At 42.2% G+C, this 24849-nt stretch overlaps 1 protein-coding gene across 4 annotated transcripts in view; it reads left to right on the forward strand.

The window, feature by feature from the left end:
• The window catches only part of LOC149300090 (SMAD family member 3-like), a 43284-nt gene extending 20149 nt beyond the window's left edge, over positions 1-23135 (forward strand). Inside the window, exons 2-9 of one of the 4 annotated variants that reach the window (XM_089485462.1) lie at positions 9485-9678; positions 10128-10262; positions 11200-11271; positions 11362-11412; positions 16072-16284; positions 17270-17407; positions 18804-18948; positions 23012-23135. In XM_089485462.1, coding sequence (XP_089341588.1) covers positions 9485-9678; positions 10128-10262; positions 11200-11271; positions 11362-11412; positions 16072-16284; positions 17270-17407; positions 18804-18948; positions 23012-23135 — 1072 coding nt within the window. The remainder of the gene's footprint in view (positions 1-9484; positions 9679-10127; positions 10263-11199; positions 11272-11361; positions 11413-16071; positions 16285-17269; positions 17408-18803; positions 18949-23011) is intronic. The other 3 variants (XM_089485465.1, XM_089485464.1, XM_089485466.1) reach the window with 3 other exon arrangements.
• The last annotated feature ends 1714 nt before the right edge of the window (positions 23136-24849 follow it).

Consider the following 24849-nt stretch of genomic DNA (forward strand, 5'->3'; position numbering starts at 1 on the left):
ATTTGCAGTTAGAAACAGTAAATAAACCTGTGTGATGAAGTTCACAGCTTTTTAAACAATATATAGGTATTTGGAACCCGTGTTATGCATCAAATGATATGTTTGTTCCGGCACCTGCAACTCAGACTGCAGAGTGGGTGGTACACTGCAGCTCTGAAGCAGCAGCTTCCCGTAAAGTTAAATGCCCTCCCCCCACAGACAAAGAATGCATTTTAAAGTACTTATTTGTTTGTGTGACTGCATGTGACGTTATACCGTCCCTTTAAAAACCCAATCTGACTGTAACTGAGTGTAATTCCTTCGTTTAAGGCCTAATCGTTGGTGGGAGCTTAGCGCGCTAGGCTGTTTTCTTTATCAGCTTCCAAACGGATCTTTCAGACAGAAGTCCTGACAGTCTGTGTCTGACATTTGTCCTCTCTTGGCAAGAGCTAGAGACTTGTGACACACAACAGACATCTGCCGGAGCCTCTCTACACAAAACCTTTCTAACAGCCATGAACATGCATGAGACGTTAGGGCTTTCTCGGGGGACAATAAAGAAAACGCCTTTGTTTTTGTTTTTTTTTACGTCTCGAAGCTAGGATGTGTTTCTCAAATTGTTCATCTCTTTAGATCCCAAAACTTTAAATTCACAAAAAAGTTTTGATTGTGGTTATGAAGTAGAAAACATCTCCACAGTCGGCCTGTTACGTTGTGATCCAGTCACTATTCAGAGAAATTAGTATCACAACGTAATAAGAGGTGGGTCTGCAGATTAGTAGTCATGTGACTTCACATCCACATATTGGGGGGAAAAGGCATTAGGACACAGCTTTATTCCTGTTCATTTGCCGTTATACTTGTCACGGTCTTTCATAGATTCCTTTGGTTTATGTGTTAGTTGTACCCTCTTCACTATCCTATATACAGCTTTAACAGTCCATGTCCATGGGTGTAACTGGATTCTCTCTGTAGTGTCTTGCCTGTACCCTGTACACAAAACTCTGTGTTATGTTTTAGTTGTAACCTGTACTCAGGTTTTCTTGATGTCTGTGCGTGTGTGCCAGGAACGCTCTAATGGTTACAAGTATATTCATTTAGTCCGAATGGTTTTCCAAGCCAGTAATCATGCAAAAATCAGGCAGTGACATGTCTCCATCTCTGCTCCCCTAATTATTTCATTCCTTCCCAACTGCTACGTTACCAGGTTCCATTACAGCCAGTCGCTCCCCTAATCAGGACCGTGCTTTACTACAAAAGCTGCTTCTGTCCAACAGGGACAGACTACAGCTTGTCTACCTGAACTGGGTTTTTACCTAAAGTAAATGCCACAATTTCTTCACAATCTACAGATATACATTTAAGTCCATTCCCTATCGCAGATAAGGAGCCACATACGTTAGAACTAGTGGAGCCCACTTCTAGATGAATGGGAGACATTCTTTACAGTGAGGACAGTTAGGTTCTGCACTCCACTGTGTATGAATGAGTGTAGTGTGGAGGGTTGTAACTACTCATTAAAATGAGATTTCATTTAAATATCTGTTGATCAAGGTGATTATTCGAAAGGAAACAATGTAAGATTTTGTTTTTACTCTTTCTGGGCAGTTTTTTTTAATATGTTTATCAAGGATGCGCAGAACTGAATTCTATTTTCAACTTTACTTAGTGTGCAATGAAACTCAGAGATTGACCTCCAGTGTTTGCTTTCATATAGTGGTGAGAGTCACTATCTCTGTTTATATAACATGAAGAAAAGCCACAGAAAAAAACTCTATATATATATATATATATATATATATGTATATATATATATATATTATAATGAGGAAAACAGCTGCCGTAATGACCGAAGCTTGTGAGAATGATACAGAAAAAGACGGTAAGAGGCCCAGCGGAAAGCAGAAAGGGGTTTATTAGACGTTTACATAGAACCATGGATGTTTAAACAAACCCGGCCGGTTGCTGCAGAATCAAACATCTTTTTAATCTGCAGTAAATTAGAAAATATTTGTGGAGAGATTACTCTGTCTGACTGGCGGCTTTCACAGAGTTTTCTCCCTGCTCAAACAGAGGAAAAGGAAACATATTTTCTGATGATGATGATGAATCCATTAAACAAATGCCTTCCATAGAAATATTCCATCCATGAATGAAGCCAAAACCCTAGCTTGGTTTATATGGAATGGCTGGACTTAATTGATTAAAGGTACATCCAGCGTGAAATGGTCCTCGTGCAATCACCAAGCTCAGATTTCCTGTAATTTAAAGTGAATCTGTCACTTAAACAAATTTGAGACAGAGCCCGTTTTATGCTACTAATAATACTAATGGCTTTTTGTAGATTCTTTGGTCTGCCCGAGAGGCCCACTGCTTTAAAAACACGGGCAATAATAGTATAGCGCATAAGAGTGATATGCATTGAACGGGCAAAAATGTCTGAATCAAATTAAAAAATCATTTAAAAAAGATGAAAAGCTGGTGACACTTCTTGTGCGGCTCAATAACCCTACCTGCTTCTGCCCTCCTTTTGTAGAAGTTAATGTGTGTCATCACGCGTGGCAGTGCCTTCAGATGGCAAAGCGTCTTTTTTTTTCCTTGGGTCTATTCAAGTTTGTATAATCGTACAGGTTACTTAGATTATCTATATTTTTTACTTTATATTCTGATGTTGTTGAAACAATTAAACAGCCGCAAAGCCGTCCTTATGATCAGTTAGTGACTGCTCAGACCACACAACTTGTGTACACAACTAATGCAAGGTTACGTGTTAAAAGTGATTCTTCGGATATAGTGTTATTAAAAGTGATTCCTGCAGGTTGAAACGTTGCTTTTGGTGATAAGATCACTTTTTTATGTATAACCCTCGTTGTATGGCGGCCACACCTGGTGACAGCCGCTGACGCTGCTCAGTGCTCACGCCTAATGGCTGTGTCAGCTCTGTGCATGAATGAAAGAGCGGCTGACATTAATGGTAAATATTGTCTGCAAGGTGTCTTAAGGTCAGTTATTAAAGAATGGACACAAAGCAGCAATGCCCAATCCAGCAGTCGGACTCCCAGACACAAAAAAGTTTTTATAAAAATCAGGTTTTATATCTCACCTTTAATGAATGAAGAAGTATTTTAAAGTGTATATCTATATTATTATTATTATCCTTTATTCATATAGCGCCAACGATATACGCAGCCATTCTTGCATATACATATATTCAGGGTATGACAAATCTAGGCGAATTGTAAATACGGCCTGGCTCGCAAGCTAACCTATATTTATAATATCACCTTTTCCTCCCTTATTTTTAGTTTCTTCTGAGTAGTAAACATACATGACATTGGTTGGCTCATCGCCTTGTGCAAATCCTCAACCTTTAATTTCCCCCACTCCCCCAACTCTCCACTTGTTCTGTCCTGGGATTTGATGTACATTGCGATAGGTGTCTATTAGGTATATGTTTTAAGGTGGATGTGATCATATGGCGGGCTGCCGCATGTGACTGCAGAGTTCATGCTCCCGCCGTCACTTTGCTCGGGGCCTCGGGTTAGAAGCTGTATCTCGCAGTGAGGGGCCTCGGGTTAGAAGCTGTATCTCGCAGCGAGGGCCTTGGGTTAGAAGCTGTATCTCGCAGCGAGGGTCTTTGGGTTAGAAGCTGTATCTCGCAGTGAGGGGCCTCGGGTTAGAAGCTGTATCTCACAGCGAGGGTCTCGGGTTAGAAGCTGTATCTCGCAATGAGGGGCCTCTGGTTAGAAGCTGTATCTCGCAGCGAGGGCCTCGGGTTAGAAGCTGTATCTCGCAGTGAGGGGCCTCGGGTTAGAAGCTGTATCTCGCAGCGAGGGTCTCGGGTTAGAAGCTGTATCTCGCAGCGAGGGTCTCGGGTTAGAAGCTGTATCTCGCAGCGAGGGCCTCGGGTTAGAAGCTGTATCTCGCAGCGAGGGCCTCGGGTTAGAAGCTGTATCTCGCAGATTGGGGCCTCGGGTTAGAAGCTGTATCTTGCGGCGCGGGCCTCAGGTTAGAAGCTGTATCTCGCAGCTCGGGGCCTCGGGTTAGAAGCTGTATCTCGCAGCGAGGGCCTCGGGTTAGAAGCTGTATCTCGCAGCGAGGGCCTCGGGTTAGAAGCTGTATCTCGCAGCGAGGGCCTCGGGTTAGAAGCTGTATCTCGCAGCGAGGGCCTCGGGTTAGAAGCTGTATCTCGCAGCGAGGGCCTCGGGTTAGAAGCTGTATCTCGCAGCGAGGGCCTCGGGTTAGAAGCTGTATCTCGCAGCGAGGGCCTCGGGTTAGAAGCTGTATCTCGCAGCGAGGGCGGTGCGATTGCTCATTTCCTGTGTTTAGAGAATCGTGTTGTTTTCTGTGGCTGTTTCTGAGGCTTGTGTGGGTGTTGAGAACTAAAGGCTTACTCAGGGGAACTCTCTATAACCTTCTCACCTACACAGAATAAGCTCCCAGCTCCGTTTTTTCTTCTTCATTCATCTGTGGGCTGTGAAGTCCCGTAGCCTGCGTTACTCACAATACTGGGAAATCCTGTCCGTGCCCAGCCAGGCATCACATATACAGTCGCTGGTACCGCCGAGTATTAGCCGATACAGGCGCTGCAGCTCCCCGCTGACTCTGCTGGCACTTTATTTCTTGACTTTGTTTTATATTTATATATCAAGATTACAAAGAGAAAAATCCTAAAAAGAGTAGACTGCAGGTTTTTTTGGGGTTAAAGCTCCTGATTACAAAAGCTGTGTAATTTATAAAGCTAAATGTCTGAGGATTTTCAGTGTTATCTTTGAAATTAATGTAAAATGTTCATTCTTTGTAGAAAATGTACAAATAAGAAATCTTCTGAGATACTCATAGGGACTGCAGGGATTGCATTGTGTGGCAGACGACAGTCTGTAACTGTCTGTAACATTTACAATTCTTCCTTTAACAAATGTGTGTGTGTTAGTCTTCAGAGTAACAAGTCCGCTTTAAGGATATATTCTAAAAAGTATGTGATGCTTTGTTACCATAATATCTCTAGATTGTAAGCTCTTTGAACAGGGCCCTTCTTACCTGTTGTTTCTGAAAGTCAAATTGTTATGTTGTATACTATTTGTAATGTCCTGTCTACCATCATACAGCGCTACGGAATATGATAGCACTAAATAAAACATAATAATAATAATAGAGCTTGCATTGTCTGCAGTATTTACAGTATGCCCTTGTGCTATACAGTGATCTGTAAATACAGGGAATTAAGTTAATATCTAGAAATAAAAGAACTTGTTCAAAAATGGACAGTAAAGTAGTTCACATCTATTAAGGTCACTTTTACATTTGGAGTCTTACTACTAGCAGTGTAATGTAACATAGTAACATAGTTCATAAGGTTGAAAAAAGACCAAAGTCCATCAAGTTCAACCTATATATATATTGTGTCCCTACTGTGTTGATCCAGAGGATGTATCTTACTCCAGGAATAATGTAACAGAGTATGTATCAGTAATCTGCTGTGAATGTAACATTTACATTTAACACAGCTTCTAAGATAAAGAAAAAGTCTGCCAGCTTCCAAACTATTCAATGTTTACTGAATAACAACTTCAGCTGGTTTTGCACATTGTAACCAAGTAATGCGAAATAACAGACAGCAATACAGTAAACATTTACACTAAGTAGTGGAGAAATTCGATTTCTTCTTACATTCCCATAACCTTGATGTTCCTTGATCCTTCGCCCTGCTCTGATACCAGCAAGCGTGGACTGAGGCTGCTGATTCTGCAAATATTCAAGCTTAAAATATATATTGGACACCTTGCTGACTAGATGGGAAAAAAAACCCTCTCACGTGGCGTGTGTAACTCTTTGGCGTCTGCTCACGTAAAGGAGAATTGTCAGGAGAGTTTGCAGGAGAGTTATGGTTTTGACTCCTTGACCTCACTATATGACGTAATATTATGATGGCGCAAACCCAGTGATGATGTTCTCCAGAAAGCGTTTGGCAGGCCCTGTATATGTATAGTTAAATCAGTGAGATTTCTTTAAAGTATCCTAATAATTAAATGATGCATTATACAGGTCAGCTTTGTCCTTCTTGCTGGAGAAACCTGCCAATGTTGGCCCTTTATGATGAAGAGTGACGCGAGAGAATTGAAACCACAAATCTCCTTCAGGTCTCAGAGCTGTGAACGTTGGTCACAGGCATATTAATAGTTATATTGAGGAAGGAGCAGTCACATTGTTCTGTGATGTGATAGACTGACAGACATATAGTATATTTAGATTAACCTTGGTCACTCACCTATTAAAGTCCGTACGTATTTAAAGATCTGGGCTCACAGCAGACATACACTTCACTAGTAGCTCTCCTGTATTCTTAAACTGTCCTTTGGTTATCAACACCGTTTATAATTTTTTGATGAAATATATAAGTACCCTCAGGATTACTGGGAATCATTGGAGAAAACTTCCATCCATGCCTCCGTGTGTAATGTTTGTCTCTTCTACACCCAGATGATTCTACACCCCCATTGTGCTCCTGTTGTCTTGCCAAGGCGACGAACGCTTCTTAGCATATGTGGTCATGTTTGCTACCGCAAATGAACCAGTTTATGAATGAAACACTTACCATGGTACAATTTCACCCCGTGGAGTCATTGGTAGGAAGTTACTAGACTGCACTTCTTACAATGTGTTCATGGCCCTTTAATAACTTTTTCTACTCTACTTTCTTAGAGAGATCGTCTTGTGGTTAAAGAGTTGAAATAGTGAATAAGTATTGTCTGCTATAAATTCCTGGACCCCAACAATAAAAATGCGAGGGAATAATTACTAGTGGTTTGGAAGAAAAATGTTTTCTATTCGAAATATTCCAGAAAAAAGGAAGCAACTGTCCCTGTTGATTTAAATGTAGAGTATCCGTCTGTTGCTGTCTACAAACGGACCACCTAACGTGCTTCTAGAGACTAGCAAATGTCCCATTTCATAACAATGGAGGTGTGACATTGTCTGATTTAGTGTTTTGTATATATAATATACATAAACATATGATATATGCTAACATATAACACACAGCAACCTCTTTGGTCTGTATTGCTGTAGGTCTGTGCTGACCACAGACACATGGACGGATTCTTCAACAGTCAGACGTTTCTCTTGCGTTTCCCTCAATATTACTGAAGTACCAGGAAACGGTTGGAAGGCTTTAAATAATTTCATAAATCCATGTAGTGCTTTATGAATCCTGCGGCTCTCCACCTCGTCCATTTACCACAATTTGCTCATTAGCAAGTGGAGAGCTGGAAGATCTCTCCCTGTACTTAACGTTGTACTTAGTACCTTCTGTTAGGTGTCCCTTAATACTTCCAAGAATACAGATATTGGAGGCAGGTAGCCAGTCTTTGATTTTATACCCATTTGGGGCAAATTCTCAATATGCATGTTCCTTATATGCATCATAGATGTTTGATAAAAATGATAACAGTTGGATGTTTGAATAAGAATACCTGTTTTATTTACGTATTCAAGTTCTTCAAGGAGGTGTGAAAGAAAAACCTATTCATAAGATTTTATTAAGTTAATCATTCCTACTGTCCAATATATATATATATATATATAATATACAAGAATATTAGTTAGCAAAGCTAAAGATTCCTAGAACTAGAAGAGGTCATGTTATGAGGTGCGGGTAATAAACCGGCGAGAATAAACTGCTCTACACCGAGCGTATGCTCTGGATCCTGGCCATTTAGCTAGAACACGTCAATGAGTCAAAAGCGGGCTTTGGGCAGTTGGGTTCCAGCTGTGCTTTTGGGCTTCCCCACCTAGGCTGGAAATGGCCATCATGACCAGAAAAAATAAACTAACGTTAGAAGTTTAGAGGTTGGCAGAGATTCTACAGGAGCCTTTCCTCTGACTGGGATTCTTGTGTTTGCCATTTTTATGCATTCTGTGAACGTTACTATGTCAAACATCCTTCCATTCCTGGAAACCGAGTAATGCGTCACTGCTGTATGTAAAAGCAATATATATGTCAGTGTGAGCCCTGAATCATACTGAGGGGAAATCGCTGGCATCAGTACAGATGCTGGCTCTGTATACAGGTTCACAGCCCAAAAATTGCACTGTTGTGTCATAGATCATGGAGGTTATTACATGGCTGTGTTTTCCTGTGCGGTGCTATAGAGAAAGCAGGGGTTAAACGGTATAAACCCTTTAATCTGGCTTTTCTGGTTCTCTTCCCTTCTTTTCTGCACTTTATCTTATCCTGCCAGACCTCCCTGCTCAGTCTTCTGACCTGCCACACATCCTGTATGTCTCCTAAATCCCTGACTATTTAAATATAGATTCCTCAGGCTGCAGCTTCTAACTAAGGCCTGTTTTCTTATGGCTGTCACGTGGCTTTAGAATTAGAGTGCACCTGGCTAAGAAATTCCATGGCTAAGAGTGAAACCGTAAACATTTTTGCTGTTGATGGCTCCCTTTCGTTAAATGACGTAGTGCGTACTCCAGAACCTGTGGGTTAATGGGTTACTTGCAGCATATTGAACAATCCAGCTCGCTATGCATCATAAACCGACAAACCTGGCAAAACTCTTCCAATACAAGGGCAGAGCTGGTCCTGCGTAATGCATAACTAAAGTGGCGAGATTCAACTTTACATTATGCAGGACCAGTTTGGCCCCTTTTGCAGGAGAAGCTGTCCGTGTTTGGCCCTTCACAACGTAAAAGGTAAAACCTTTCGTGTACTTTCACGGATAAACCACATTTTTTCGTTCTTCAGACCAATTGCAGGTTCCTGTTGAGCGGTTAAATCTGCCAACTTCAGTCCTTTGCCTGACATTTGGGTGGGCAACACATTGCTATAAACTACTCTGCACACCCCCTGCCCACTTAAGCCCTATCTCAAAAAAATCCCATTAGGGCAATCCAATTAGGAAATATTTTGTGATGGCAGCCAATCTTGGCTGCCCTTTTTGAATCGCTCTCTACTTGTTTATGGTAGCTTTATGGACATTCCCAAGTTTCTTTACTTCTTTTACTAGTTTTTACATTAGTATATCTACTACTGTTTCTATTAAGAAGAACTATCTGAATATTCCTCTCCCTTCCACCCTCCAACTTCAAATCATGTCCAGTTCTGGCATCCTCGCATTGGATTTTATTTAATCCCTTGACATATTTAAACCTTTTTTATTATCATCTCTCCCTGCTCCCTTCAGTCATGGAGAGTGTACATGTTAGGGGTTTTGTAAGACCCTTTTATGATTTCTCTGTAAATTGTTTGTGATTGTGAAGCTGTGAAGAACCTGACACAGTATTCTGAACGAGTTCTCACCGGTGATCTATAATGCTGCTTTAGTACATTGCTGTTTTTTCCCTTTAGTATGTTTGCGGAGAAAAGTTAAGATTTCTTATGAAGATATTTCTGTGAAAACCTGAAAATGCATGATAAGAAGTAACTATGACATTACCTATACATTGTAATCCTGAATAGTACTTGTTGCGGTTATAACAAGCGTTCCACTTTTTCCTTTAGATCTCTGGATGGGAGGCTTCAGGTCTCTCATAGGAAGGGTTTACCGCATGTCATATACTGCCGTCTCTGGAGGTGGCCGGACCTGCACAGCCACCACGAGTTACGAGCCATGGAAATGTGTGAATATGCTTTCAACATGAAGAAGGATGAAGTGTGTGTTAATCCATATCACTACCAGAGAGTGGAGACACCAGGTAGAAACAAAGTGCCTCTACCAGAAACACATTCTTCCCCTTAAAGCAGACCTAAATAAAACTTGCCTTACAACTTAAGCCGGTCTTAACTATTTAAAGCTTAATTTAATAAACATTGGTCCAAACAATGTCCAGGGTGGGAGCTCACACATACTTAAGCAAAAGACAAAACAATGAGATCATCCTTAAGAAGTGGGTGGTTGAAGAGATCAGGGATGTAATTGCTTTTTACGCTATTTATTTGTGTCATTGCAGATTGGGGTGAAAAATATACATTTTGCTAGCAATTGTCTGACCGGCTTCCTCTTTATAAACACCATTGCTGGAACATGACACAAGAAATGATTTTAATTTTGACCAGCCAGATTTAAATTCCCACAAGAATGATTTATTGTACTAAGATATTCCAGAGAAATTCTCTTACTTCCTGTGGTATCTTTTTCTCCTAGTTCTTCCTCCAGTTCTGGTTCCACGGCACACTGATATTCCTGCAGAATTTCCTCCTCTTGACGATTACAGCCATTCCATCCCAGAAAACACCAATTTTCCAGCAGGCATTGAGCCACGGATCACTTACATTCCAGGTCCGGTTTAAAGTAATGGCATGGTTTTATCAGACATTATTTGCAGATTGCATGCGCATGAAAGGTAACAAACACCAGTAACGTGGAATGGAGAAAAGCCCATTGTAGTATTGGATGAAAAAATATCTTCATTGAAAGAACCAGCAGGGAAATTATATCATATTTTGCGCTCATTTCTGGACTGTAACATCACAAATGAGGGAGACTCTTTGGGGATATGACATCACACAGTCTAAAACTATGGACTTAGATATAGTGTAAAATGTTCTGAGTGCATAGTAGATAAGTGCAACAGTCTTGAAGTAGAAGTATTAGAGTTTAACATCCTGAATATAAGAGAAGGAAAAAATGGCAGCAGGAGAAATGGGTAAAAATGAAGGGACAAATGGTAGGATCTGATGCAAAATTCTATATTTCACGGATAGAAATCCTGCACCGAACCATTCACCCTGTGCTGAATTATTATTTGTTTTATATAGCGCCATTATATTCCACAGCGGTGTACAATGGGTACACAGGACATGACAAGTAGTATATAACTTAACTATTAGACTTACAGAACATTACATTACATTACATTACATTTCTTTATAAAGCACCGGCAGATTCCGCAGCAGGTATGGAGGCACCTGCTTCAAACAAGTATATAATCTAGGATTAAGACCCACCGGGGCCCTAGGCCCAGAGCTGGTGGGCTGCCAAATAGTTTCAAATAAGACATAGACGTCACAAAACAAAATTTGAAAATGTTAGGTTTGGAAAAGGGAACATGCGTGTTGTGCCCCGCGTGTGGGATAAAAATTAACGCAACGGTTCCCTTTGCCAGAAATTGGTGACCAAATGCTCCTAGTGAAATCTAGACCCATTCACCAAAATCAACATCATAGGATCAGAAAATATGCTATAATATTAATGTTTTTAATTAATTTTTTTTTAGAAACGCCTCCACCAGGTTATTTGAGCGAGGATGGTGAAACCAGTGACCAAATGAATCGTTCCATAGACACAGGTGAGAACAGGAGCTGAAGGAAAGGGGTTTATCGGCCCTTATTTTTATTGCGGGTCTTGCTAATGACATACATTATTTATTTATTTTTAGGCTCACCAAATCTCTCTCCTAACTCCGTGTCTCCGGCTCACAGCAACATAGGTAAATATTTGTATTTTACATAAATTAATGATTCATTCAAGTTTCCTTATGATACAGTGAAAGGAAAACAGAGCATGAAACCAAATAGATGTTTTTTTTAAATATTTTGTTCCATACATACGTATTTTACTAAAAAAGTAGCTGTATAATGGTTTGCTTTTGATTCTGGATCTAGTAGCATGCTATTAAGAAAGGTTTACTTTTTAAATATCCTATTCTACCTTTTGTCGTACCTACCCGGCCGGCTGGGGTCCCTCGGCGTCCTTCGCGACTGTCCTCCTCGTGTGTTGCCGTGCGTGCGGCGCGCACACGAGGGGGCGTGTGTATCGGGCATGCACGCCTTCCTGCCACTGTCAGTCCTGATCGGGCTGCCGCTACATGTCAGCGGCGATCGAAGAGACGATCCGCCGCTACACGCTCGCGGCCCCCGACCAGTACCTCTTCTGCCTGTGCGGCGCCGCCGCGTCGCTCGCGGCGGCAGCACAGGCAGAGAGGAGATTGTGGTTAGCCGCCGCGGACATGTCGGCGGCGATCGAGTGTTCGATCGCCGCTGCCTGTCCACGGTTGCTGTCTCTTCCTCCCCTGCCTGTGTGGCGCTTCCGCGTCATTCGCGGAGGTACCACAGGCAGTAGGGTTTGTTTTGGTTCGTTGTCATCGCGACGACGCTTCTCTTGCGCCGGTCGCGATGACGTCATCGTACCTGCTTTCCCGCCATTGGTCCTATTTAAACTTCCTGGTCCTGTGTTTCCTTGCCCGTTCAACGAGTCCAAATCATTGTTCTCGGGGTGTTTGTTTCGCTTGTGCCTTTTGATTGCTATTCTTGTGTACCAGACCTTGGCTATTGTTCCTTGACCACGATCCTGCGCTGCCCGTCCCGACCTTGGCTATTGTTGTTTGACTTCGCTCCTGTGCTGCCTGCCTCGATCCCGGCTTGTTTAGTGGATTTGCTCGCCATTTCTGCATTGTGGGTCCATCACCTGCGGTGCCTGATTCCGTAACACCTTTGCCAAATTTAACCCTTTCATGTGAAACAATATCCAGCATTAGAGACATCATTCCTAGTACTCTATTCCTGAATTAAAGAACATTTAATTGTCATGTGACATGTGTTGCCCTAGAAACTGGAAAAAAAGAAAACATGTTTTTATGTTTCCAAAAGAAGTAATTCAATGGCAGACCTAAGATTTATCGCATTTAGCTCAGGATTATTAGTTCTTTATATAGGGCTCTCATGTTCAGTAGAGCTGTACAAATGGGCAAACTACATAATAAGTAGCCCATGACATAACAATTTAGACAAACAGGAACAAATGGTGAAGAGGGCCCTGCTCTTAACAATCTTACGTAGAACCAAGAATTTTTACACGGGGCTGCAGTATAAATATTTCCATACGTGTCTCTGCTTTTAGATGGGAAATCTAGTTAGCAAACCTATAAACGTGCCGACTGTGGAATGAGTCAAGGCGAGAGAATGATTGCATAATAATGTAATGGCGCGGGGGAAGATCGCTGCTGGTCCGCTGCCATTGAGGTGTGTGCAGGGCTGTCCTACGTTGCTTATCGGTTCTTGGCCGGGGAGCTTTGTGACTCAGCCCTTCCCACCTCTTATGAGTTGTGCCACAAAATTCTGATCTTGCAAAATTCCAGTGAATCCGGTCTGGTCTTTGAATGTATTATACCTGCCAGAACAAAAAAAACATGCCTGCAAACCATATTTCTCATTGCCAAATAATTCAAAATCCATTAAATGTCTTTGGATGAAGAAGTGGGTATTAGCCGTCTTGGCCCTGATGTTTACTTGCGGGACCCGTGTTAATTAGAGGAGCTGTATCTTACTTTCATTGAATTCTGCACAGTGATGTCGCAAATTGGGATGAGCCGACGGAAATCCTTTTGTTTCTTGCTCTGTGCTGCTGGTGACCAACAGGTAGCCCTACGGCCACTGACTCGCTAAGAACAAAGAGAATTGTACCACTGAAGAGCTGCGAGTTGCCAAGCCCTGAATAATTCATTTGTTTGTAATTAAGATAGTGTTTTATTTCTTTGCTTTTAGTTTTTCTTACCATTTTTATACCACGAGCATAATGTGTCTGTGCATATTAATGAGGACATATTGCCTTGTGATAGTTTAAGACTATAAATGAGGAACAGTGTAGGTGTTTTTCCTCCTGTTCCGTCGGCGTAACTTGGAGTGGATTATTTTTCTGTATAATCAAGTCTTGTGTAATATATATATATATTATATATATATATAATGTCCAAAATTAACAATTGCACACCAATCACCACCTTTTTTAGCCCGGTGCCAAGTAGCTGCAACAGCAAATCATAAAACATCCAAAAATAGTTACCGGCACTCCAGGGACTTCTTTAAATAATCACTCAAGAAACTGCAGTTTTCTAATCAACGTTTCAGTCTATTTATTAGACTTTCATCAGGACATTTATATATATATATACTATGAGTTATGCAGGGCAAGTTCAGCCATTCTTGCGGGGAAATTTGCCAGGTATAGCCTATTGGCTACATTAATGAATAACCCCTAAAGACACAGTAAACATAATGCTTAAATCATTTCTGCATGGTAATATGAACAACCTTACATTAGGCTTGCCATAGCTAAATGTTAAATATAGATACAAATTGCACATGCCACAGGACATGCATTATTTAATATTGACAATACAGCCGTCCTAATAATTAGATGATGGACAATGTATAAATTATGATTCAGAAGAATAGGGTAAGGAAGCAGGAAGGATTGAGGATGGTCGTAGAGGTCAATTGCGTTGGATGTCTTGGAATAGAAGGAAAAGTGCTGCTGTTCTTATGTTCAGGTGAAACATGTTTAACTTCTGTGTTTCACGCCACCTTCTCTGTCTCTGTTGTAAAATAAATATAAAAGCCTAAAGATTGGCGACTGGGCTTCCTGATTCATGTCTGCAGCTCTAGGTATCAGTAGCCTCTCATACACCGGCAAAAGTGATTACAGGAATTGCCGTATATTGCATGGAAAATATATTATTATTATTAAGGAATACTACTAAAGTTACACATTATTTGGAGCCTGGAGGCAGGAATGTCAGCTCCGTAATCCCCAGCACAGTGTATGTTTTCAGGATATCCTCTATTAGCCATGTGTGCTTAATCACAGTCTCAGCCACTTCATACAGACACCTGTCATTCACGGCAGAAACCTGTGCTGCCCGGGATACATGGGATCCGTGGCGTGGAAAAAACCCCCAAATGCAACGCCTATGGGTTCCAAATAATCTCAAGATTACCCTTTCCCCCACAAAAAAACTGCAAGCAGACGTTTCAGACGTGAGTTTGTGGCTGATTGCGACTACAAAGGAACATCCCTTGTATTCTTATAGTATTAGCAGTGTATTTATTACATATACGTGTATATGTTTTAACAGCACAGTATGGCCAGCAGTAGCAACAACGATAATGTTGGTAATTTATTTTTGTTAATGAAAGATAACCGGATCTGAGGCACAGGGAGAAAAAATGAACGTTTTTAATCGTCAGTGTGAAGTCCTGTAAGATCAGTCCTTTTAACCCCGAGAGGCAGAACAGATCTTTGCACTGTAGGGTTATAATGTATTATTATGATGACAAGGGCGCCTAAAGAGTTAAATGAAATGCTCTATCTCAGGGGAGCATTAGATCAATACAGTCCGGTAACATGGCATTTTTAGAAGCACATCTTTTAAACGGTTGATGATGGGAATCCTGTTTAGAGACTTACATATCCATGTGTGTTTTTACAGCAAAGTGGGTTGTCAGCAGTTCTGTAAGAATAATATATTACGATAGCACTGCATATTAATATTAATATAAACATGCCCCCGGGTGATCCCCCTCCTAGTCCCGTGGAGTTTGGCCGGATGCACGCTTGGGTCAGGAGGTTTGGGTTGGCAGAGGGCCAGTCCTGGATATACGAGAGGCCTGTCCTTATCACAAAGGTTGCCGCTTGTTGCGAGCGAGATCACTTTTTGTTAGCGTGCGCGCTATTCTCTCATTATGTTCTATGTTCCTTAAAAATTAAATTGCTTTGTTGTCTCTCGTATTGCGTTAAGTAAAACCCTGCACTTTTAAAGAGTCGTAGAACTTTATATACTAATGACCTCATCGAGCAGCTGCAACGACATATTTTTGTGAAGCAGCATCAAATATATTTCACGGTGAATGTCTGTGTAGCGTGCAGCGTCCAGATTCACTAAGAAATAGACTTTGGGTACTTTGGGTGCAGTCACCATGGCACCCGATGGGATGCTGTTGATGGCAGAACTTTTAACCAATTTGCTCTTTGCACATAACCTCCCCTTGAATCCTAGTAAGCCGTCTCCCAGCCAGAGGTTCTTGTGTTCCCGGAAGATACAGAGGCTCCGCAGAATAAGTTTAGATAATTCTCGAGTCATTTAGATGCTGGTGACGTACCGCGTCGCTCACCCCTCCAAGTATCAAAAGGTTATGTTAGGATTATTATTATTATTTATTGTTTTATATAGCGCCATCATATTCCGTAGCGCTGTACAATGTTCAGCAGAGATAACCCTTGTAGCTCAAGGAGTGCAGCATTCAGTACCAAATGTGTTGCAAATTGTACTTGGGGATGATGACAGGCTTTATTATGTATTCTTTTGCCTTAGACTTGCAGCCCGTCACATACTGCGAGCCGGCCTTCTGGTGCTCCATTTCTTACTACGAGCTTAACCAGCGAGTAGGAGAGACCTTCCATGCCTCCCAGCCCTCCATGACGGTGGATGGATTTACAGACCCCTCCAACTCTGAGCGTTTCTGCCTGGGGCTGCTGTCCAACGTGAACCGGAACGCTGCGGTGGAGCTCACACGACGACACATTGGTAATTTACTGAGAGCCTCCTCGCTGTGTGGAGTCAAAAGCCCGTGCCGCAGACACGCTCTGCATAGTGTCCATGGAAAGAAGTCTGTGCTGGACTCCGGTATCCCGATAGCACTATTTAATCCAGAGGCTGAGAACATTAAGCTACCCCAGCTGCTGATGAACACAAGTCCCAGTAGCCTTCTGCCAGTCATGATCAACTCCAGCTCCTGCAAGCCTTACTGGAGCATCATGGGAGTTGTGGTTAATCAGTACTGGCAGTGCTCCTTTGACATTGTACTTTGCCGTCTACTTTTCTTCCCCAAATATTCCTCACCGGAGAAGAGATTGCTCCGAAGGGTTAATGGACCCCTATTTGCCTTATTGCCATAGTAATCACCGTGACGCAGCTATTTCTTATCTCACGGGACGTTCTTGTGCTGCCATTGAACCTAAAACCCAGTCGTATTTTGTCTGCTGTACCTCCTTCTGTGTGTTTGCGCTCCTTTCTTCTTTGGTTGTGCTTGGAATATTTTCACTAACACAGAATTACACAGACAAAAAATAATAATCTTACGGTTTGGCTGAAATAAGTGGAACAATCCTTCCCTCTTGTTAATTCACTGGTTACAAAAAAAAATTTCCATCCTTAGACCCTTGAACCTAAAATTCACTGCAGAGCTAGGACTCGGCAAATGTTAAGAGAAGAAGCGGGATAACCCCTATCATACTCAGCCAGCCCATCCCTAACTTAAAGATCCACAGTTTGATCTCTTTATCGTTCTTTCCGCCAGAATGAGCAAAGTATTTATTCTGCGATCAGATAATGTGAGGCAAAAATAATGAATAGAAAATAATCACTGGATCTTATGTACATTTAACTCTTTAGATTCAGATGTAAATCGAATAAACTAGCGTTACATTAAATTGCACTTCCAGCCAGTCCCAGGATTAAAGTAAGGAGTATTCCGTGTGACATACATGTGTGCCTGTTTTCCTCTCGACAGGGCGAGGAGTGCGCCTGTACTACATCGGAGGCGAGGTGTTTGCGGAGTGTCTCAGCGACAGTGCCATATTTGTACAATCCCCTAACTGTAATCAGCGCTACGGCTGGCATCCGGCTACCGTCTGCAAAATACCGCCAGGTATGCCTATCCTTCAAATATACCTCTGCCTTACTTTCACTCTTCTAGTATGGAGCGGAACTTCTGCCTTACTTTCACTCTTCTAGTATGGAGCGGGATTATTTGGACACGCGCCGATTTGTTTTTCACCCTGTGCCCTCTCGCAGGAGAATACATTTTGCATAGAATATACAGTGTAACATGTCTCAAACGTACACTGCCCCACATACTCAACGTGACGTGCCACACAGTGAAACATACACATTTCATGCATGTAACTTCACTAGCATCATCAGCCTGTACAGTGAATGGAAGTGGATGGTAAATGCCCACAGAGTGCTGGTAAATGCCCACAAAGTGCTGGTAAATGCCCTGGTCCAGTGACGCCATCTGCATCCTTCCAGCACAAAAGCCAGATAAAGTCATTATTCTTCAGCGTAAAGTACAGTAGCGTATACAGTACACTGAAAAAAAAACTGGGCGATTAAGACTGAGCCACTCAATGATTTACCACACTCTGATTAAGGAGACACTGGGTATAATAACAGGGCTAGAACTCATTATATTATGCCCAGAAAACACAAACTGGTCCAATATCTTTGAAAACGTATTTTGGATCTGATGCCGGTATAATAAAGGTGATCGTTTCCCTTTAAATCAGTAACTTCGTCACACATTAGTTAGGAATTATTACGCAGGGCCAGTTTTAGGTGGCACTGACGGAGGACGTATGATAAGGTAATGAGTTATGCTGTTCAGCTCTTCAGGTTATTCTGGCGTCCTTGAGGTGGCTAAGTAATTCTGAGGTTATCTCTGTGATGTTCATGGTCTGTGTTCCTAATCTTCAAACGATATATTGTTTAAACAGCGACTGGGACATATACTGTGAAATCGTCCATCTGCCAAGCAGTAAAGATGTGTCACTTTCCTAGTCTGACTTCTATTCTCAGTCATTCCTAACAATAAAATGACGCTGGGGTAGAATGGTAGTGGAGGCAGCGGTCGGTCTGCCAATTTGGACTGGGAATGGAATGTTTGCGGCAAAATTGGAAACATCTTCAGTGGGTTTTTTTCCTCTGGAGTAACTGAATTTAGGGGAATTTAGAAAACTTGATGGACTCTCTTTTTTTTCTTCTCAGTCTCACTAACTTAGTAACGTCTCAGACAAATACCACTTCCCACGCACAGAATGACACATCTCAGACACGCAGCGCGACACCACGGGGGAACACCTTCCAATGTTCCCCCCCATGCAGTGTGACGCTAACCCCCCTCCCCCCGACGCTTACACTGCTTCCAAAATACAATAAAACAATATCGTGCCGACTCTGACATTTTCCTAGTCTTTACAAGTAGCATGGGATTCCGGGACTGTGTGTAATGACTCTGTAACCTCGGTTCTTGTGTCTTTGTGCAGGGTGTAACCTGAAGATCTTCAATAACCAGGAGTTTGCCGCTCTTCTGGCCCAGTCGGTAAACCAGGGGTTTGAGGCAGTGTATCAGCTCACACGGATGTGCACCATACGCATGAGCTTCGTCAAGGGCTGGGGAGCAGAATACAGGTTAGTACTAAACCTCATGTGAACTGTGATCCCCTTATACAAATAAAATATTCGGGGGTTATCTTGGCTTGCAGTGTGTTTGCGCACCTTGAATTTATACTATATTTACTTTTTCCAGTTTATATATAACCTGCTATTACAAACAATACGGTAACTTCTTCTACAAAAGCACTATTACGGCACTGGCTCGTGACCATGTGAGAGAATAGAGGAAGGAAAGACAAATCAAAGAAGAATATTTTAATTAGGAAAGATGGGCAGACATAGTGACAATCCTGCACAAACTAACAGGGAAGTCGCCCCACACAAACTGATGATTACAGTAACTGCTCTGCAGGCTAAGGCTGGATAAAGCAGATGTGTAGGAGAATATTTACAGGTATCTGCGGTATCCGCCGGGGCAAACCGTTCTTTTAATATGCACAGATGTGACTACGACCGACTTTCCCATCGAATGCGTCCTCCTCCAATCACATCCGACTCTGGGAATTTTTATTCTCTAAATAGAGGAACGCCGCCTCGTAGAACCAGCGGTTGCAGAAAAATTGCTATTTATCTTTGGGGCTCTGTTAAATTTGATGGTTGTGGGGATTTTGAGTAGGACTCTGGTGTCCAGGGAGCTGATGATGCTGTGACAGATGTCATTATGTGGTGGGTGTAGCGCACAAGGACTGCCAGAGTGAAACATTCTGCTATTGTAGGAGCGGCAAAGACACCCAGAGCGGATCCCAGCACCGCCTGCTGGCTTCCAGATGTTTAGTGACCATTATACAGTTAACCTCTTATTGCCAGGATCGAGTTTACAGTGTGTCGTCAAAAAGAGAGCAGAGCAGTCACAGGAAGGGTATGGCGCCGGGTGGGTTAAAGCTCATCTTCCACACTTGACAGCCAGTTTCAGCTTTGGCCAGAAGCCAGAGGAGCTAATGGAACCCAGATGTGCCTCTGTTTGGCAGTCTCATTACTGATCCTGAGGTTTCACTCTCACATTTCACTTACTCCTTCCTTTCTTAACCCATGGGGTGCCAGAGCAAAGCATATTACTCAAAAATGGCACAATGAACAAAGTCAAAAAGCAGAAAAATCTAAAGCTCTTTTTAGTTGTGAGAAAGTTTCTTTGGAACCCCCGCCCCCGATTAACACACGTACTAAAATGCAAACTTGCTATAACACCAACCCACCCTAACACCATTCACTTACACACAAACACACTCTCCCTCATGCACCTCATTGCAGGTTAACCCTCAATACTCTAACATGCATATGATAACACGTGAACTAACCCCTACGTGCATATGCTAACATTCGCTCATTCTAACACCATAAAGTAATAGACACACTCTCTAACAACATACACTTACACACCCAAGTGAACAATATACACTTACACATACACACACTCTCTTGTTACATGTATACATTCACACACACATTGTAATCTTCTGCTGGGTATCACTATTTTTAGAAACAGATTTATAAATATATCTTTAGACTCGGCATGTTTTTAAAGACCATTCTGATAGACCTATGCAGATGATCTTGCAAGACCATTTACTGTTTTAACCCCTTAATGACAAAGCCTGTACATGTATGGGCTAAAAATGCATTGTTTTCAATGGGCTTAGGGACCACCCATTGTTCTTAAGGGGTTAAACCCCAAACTGTCAGCACTCCTAGACTTTGTATGTGGCTACAGCAGTGAAGAAATGACCCAATGCATTCTTGCAACTGCCCGCTGAAGGCAGGGGTGCGCTTGTTTCAGGCTTTAGTGAGCTAGAGCCACAGTGGATGACCTGGCTCTCTCCTCTCCTCTCCCACTCCTTTCCCACTCCCATCATCAGTACAGCCCACACAGGCTCGGCATCCTTCCTTCCCCCTCTTCCCCTGTGCCGAGTCCTGTCTTCAGTGAACCTTGCACTTTGTGTGTGAGCTCCGCTACTACCATGGGGTCATTTTATGTGACCTTGTTGGCTGCCTCGATTACTGGGTGCCTTGGTGCTGTGCACTCTCATTAGCGCTCCCTTGCTGTTTTAAACTGGTTGAGAGACAACTAAGAATAGAAATCATTCTATTTACCAGTATATTTAAAGATGAATGGAACATAAAATATACTCCTCTCGATAGTAAAGTAAGTTAGCATTGGCAAAACCAGGAGGTGGCCATTGTTGTCAGACGTGATATTTTGGGTGACTTTCCTGCTCAAACAACACACTGAGCTGATTCCTTTATGGCAATGCTGTGAAGTATATTGCTATAGAGTCCTTCAGGCAGCATGATAATGTGTTGGTACGTGTTGTATCCCTGTAATCTTAGCCCGGACATATGCGAATATCTGAAGACCTCATATTATGCAAAAGCTAAAACTGTTTAAAAAGGACAATATTTTTTAAAACATTTTGAATCTGAAACTAGTAAGAGGAATTCAAGTACACATCCGCCAAGCTGTAATTTATTAAGCCTGGAGGAAAACACATTTCAGTTTTAACACAATAATAAAGACTAGCTTGGAAAAAAAAAAACACAAGGCCAATCTATTCTGCGAATTTTTTTTATATAAAACAGTATTTTCCTTAAACTGATGAATTTCCACATTTAAGATTGTGGTTCCCACTCACAGCAGACTGTGATCCTGAAACAGAGAAAGATGATGGTAATGAAGTCTGTACAGAATCAGGCTGAGTAGAATCATACTTTGGACGTGGTTCCAAAAGGAAAATCCTCATTGTTGTAACATCCAGTATACTGACTCGGCAGAGGAATGGTATATATATTTTCACCATCATGCGCTTCCACTGGAAACATGGAGAGCCCTTTAGCAAAAGTGCTGCTGTATGAAGGTGGGCCCTCATTTATCGGCATAGTACTTCCCCATGGCTTGCACTCGCTGATGAGGTCTCGGTAAAGTATGGTGGTAGGGTTGCCAGTGATATTATGATTTAGTCACCCACAGTTATGTGAAGTGGTTAATTTCTGGGCAATTCAGGTTCCTCCTCAGCATCACTGGCAGCATTGACATGATGGTTTGTGTTGATCCGCGCAGCCAAGAAGAAACACAAGCTAATTATCGCAATTCAAGTCCTGTTATTAGATATGCGCAAGCTTAACAGACTTTAGGAGTTGTCTGTTGGGATACTGGCTTGCATTCTGGCACCAAAGCTCTTGGGATACCAATAAGTGTCTACCAGGCACAAACAGGGTCTCAGTGTTGGGTACAAAGTGACAGCTTTCTCCACAGAGGAAGGGGCTAGATCTGCCTGTTCTCTGGGTAATTCCCTCCTAGTTCTCTTCCATCTTGCTGTAAATCTTGCTGTCAGTAGAGATGCCAGCTCCATCACTGCATGGTCTGGGCCCAGTAACATGTAAGCCATACAGGTGGAGCAAAGAACACATCCACCTCATAACAGCATCCCACCGAACAGTAAGAATGTAAAGACGAGCAATGACTGAACGCTGTACTTCTGTTAGGAGTTAATAGATTGAAGGTCAAAGATGGTCAGGTCCATGAGCAGGATATTGACAACATAATGGAGGATACCAAAACGTTGAATCTCTGCCTGTCTTTTTTAATTTAAAATTAAATTTCAAATTTAATTAAGCGCCCTGTAATGGACGGGTTAATAATTATGCTCAGTGATGTCGCAGACATCCAGAGTCTCTCAGGTGGTGTGAAACCGCAATCATGTCATTCTTTACCACAGGGCGAAGGGGGGTCCTGCCCTAGGTCTAAACAACTCTGATTCCTGATTATAATTCACCCCCACCCCTAAAGTCTGTTCCATCAACAGGTAAGTGCTTCTTGTGACATGACGTGTGTGCGCTGGGCACCTCTGCTGCATCCGAGACACGCGCCTTAGCATGTCCCTGAAGGAAGTTCAAACTACATGGAGCTAGCATCTAGTAATTTTACATTATTGAGTTACCTTTGTTTGATTTTGCAACAGCTGTTTCGTAATAAAAGTAACAGAATGTTGGGACGCTGTTTAGATTGATCTGTATGGTCCCTGTTTACCAGTAACTATAATATTAGTGTGATATTACCTAATCTTTCATACTGCTCTCCCCCCAGGCGTCAGACTGTGACCAGCACCCCCTGCTGGATCGAGCTGCATCTGAATGGTCCCCTCCAGTGGCTGGATAAAGTTCTAACACAAATGGGCTCCCCAAACATTCGCTGCTCTAGTGTCTCCTAGATGGACATGGCCATAAACTAGCCCAGCTTAGTCCATCCTGCACCTGGAGACAAACTCCTTACCCAGGAAAAAACTTTGGAACTCACTTGTTAGAGTGAAAGGGTGGCAATACCCTCAATGGAACAACAATTTACTGACTCTTTGTTATGTCTAATAAGAGGAACTCTGGATTTAGCCTTATCTAGAACTGCCACTCAGGATGACTGCTGCCGGTCACCACTGCTGCCATTCTCCTCTGTGCAGTTAGGTAATCTGTTGGACTGGCTTGTATATGGAAGACTCCATACAGAGCTGAAAGCTTAATATTACAGTTAGAGGTAACTGTACTCCTCTGTGTGACACAAGGCATCTCTGAGATGAGGGAGATGCTTTTACTGCAAGCAGTACACTTTCTGGAAGTACAGTTCAAGTACTACGGATTTATTTGAACTCTTGAGTAGAACAGTATTGCAATAGCTGCAAAATACTTAATTCTAAAAGTATTCAAGTACTTTGTATGGTCATATGTTTTCAACACAAGATTCAGTGTGTGTGGGGTAGTCACTGGCCCTTAAAGGGATAACAGCCCGGCCACAGTAGGGGTTCCCTTATGATTTGTGACCTACAGCCTTCGCAATCTATCCCTCGATATTGCCACAGACGGGGTTTCCTTATGTTTACACATGGTAGCCAAACTGTCCATGTAGCTGGCTCGCGTCTGCTCAATCACACGGGTGCAAATCTGGCATACATGATAGAGGGGTCACATTGTGTTTCCATTCTTACACCGCGCTAGAACTGGAGAAGCAGAATTGAACGATAGGTTCAGGAAAGGGACCATTACACTAAGCAGGTCACACAGCATTACTTGATGGGGGGGCTCCTTGATTTTTCCAGCACTGGAGTGCCAGTAAATCTGCCAGCCTTTCCAAAATGGCTAGAAACTGGATGAGTACATTCATGTGCGTCTGTCATCGTCGGCTCTTACTGCCCTTCACAGGCATCTCACAAACCCCAGTAACGGCCTGTTGCAGAACCTTATTTACTCTGGCCTGTGTAGCACAATATATAGCTCAATACCCAACTGTAAATTATTTTAATATTGCTTCATCCCTTCTGTGGAAAAATAACTGGAAAAGGTTTCATATTTCTGTGTTTATCATGGGAAGCATGGCAGAATATTTTCTCTACATACATGTTACCGAGTTGTTTTAATATATGTAAGACTTTTATAAAATCTGTTCTATATCTTGGAATTTCAGAGATATTGGTGTTTATCCTTACTTTAGTTAAAAAGCGGAAGTGGCCCAATAAAAGCACAGATCCCATGCTATATGGAGAGGAGAGACGGTTCCGTGTCCCAGCCATAGCTTTGTTACTGGATGTATCGCATAAGGCCGTGCGGTAATACGTGTAACACGTGTGGGATGTTTTGCCCCATGGCGTTTTTGTAGCATGAAAAAGAGCAGGCATACTCAAAGCCTGTTACAAATTATTTGCATTATGAATATTTTTTATATATTTTTTATAATTCAGTTTTCTTCATTATTTTTTTTAAAGTGTGTTTTCCTTATTGGGTCCGTTGGCTTCTGGGTTTTATGCCCGATCTATGAATTAGCATCCAGATTGTCATACTTTTATATGCTAGACATACACTCCGTGGTGATTGGCGAGGAAGAGAGTACCAAATAAAATCTATAGATTGGAGGATCACGTTGAATGTTCCCAATATGAA

The sequence above is a fragment of the Sceloporus occidentalis genome, unplaced genomic scaffold, assembly GCF_023333645.1.
Source record: "Sceloporus occidentalis isolate IW3139 unplaced genomic scaffold, rSceOcc1.0.p SCAF_26, whole genome shotgun sequence".
Taxonomy (NCBI): Eukaryota; Metazoa; Chordata; class Lepidosauria; order Squamata; family Phrynosomatidae; genus Sceloporus; species Sceloporus occidentalis.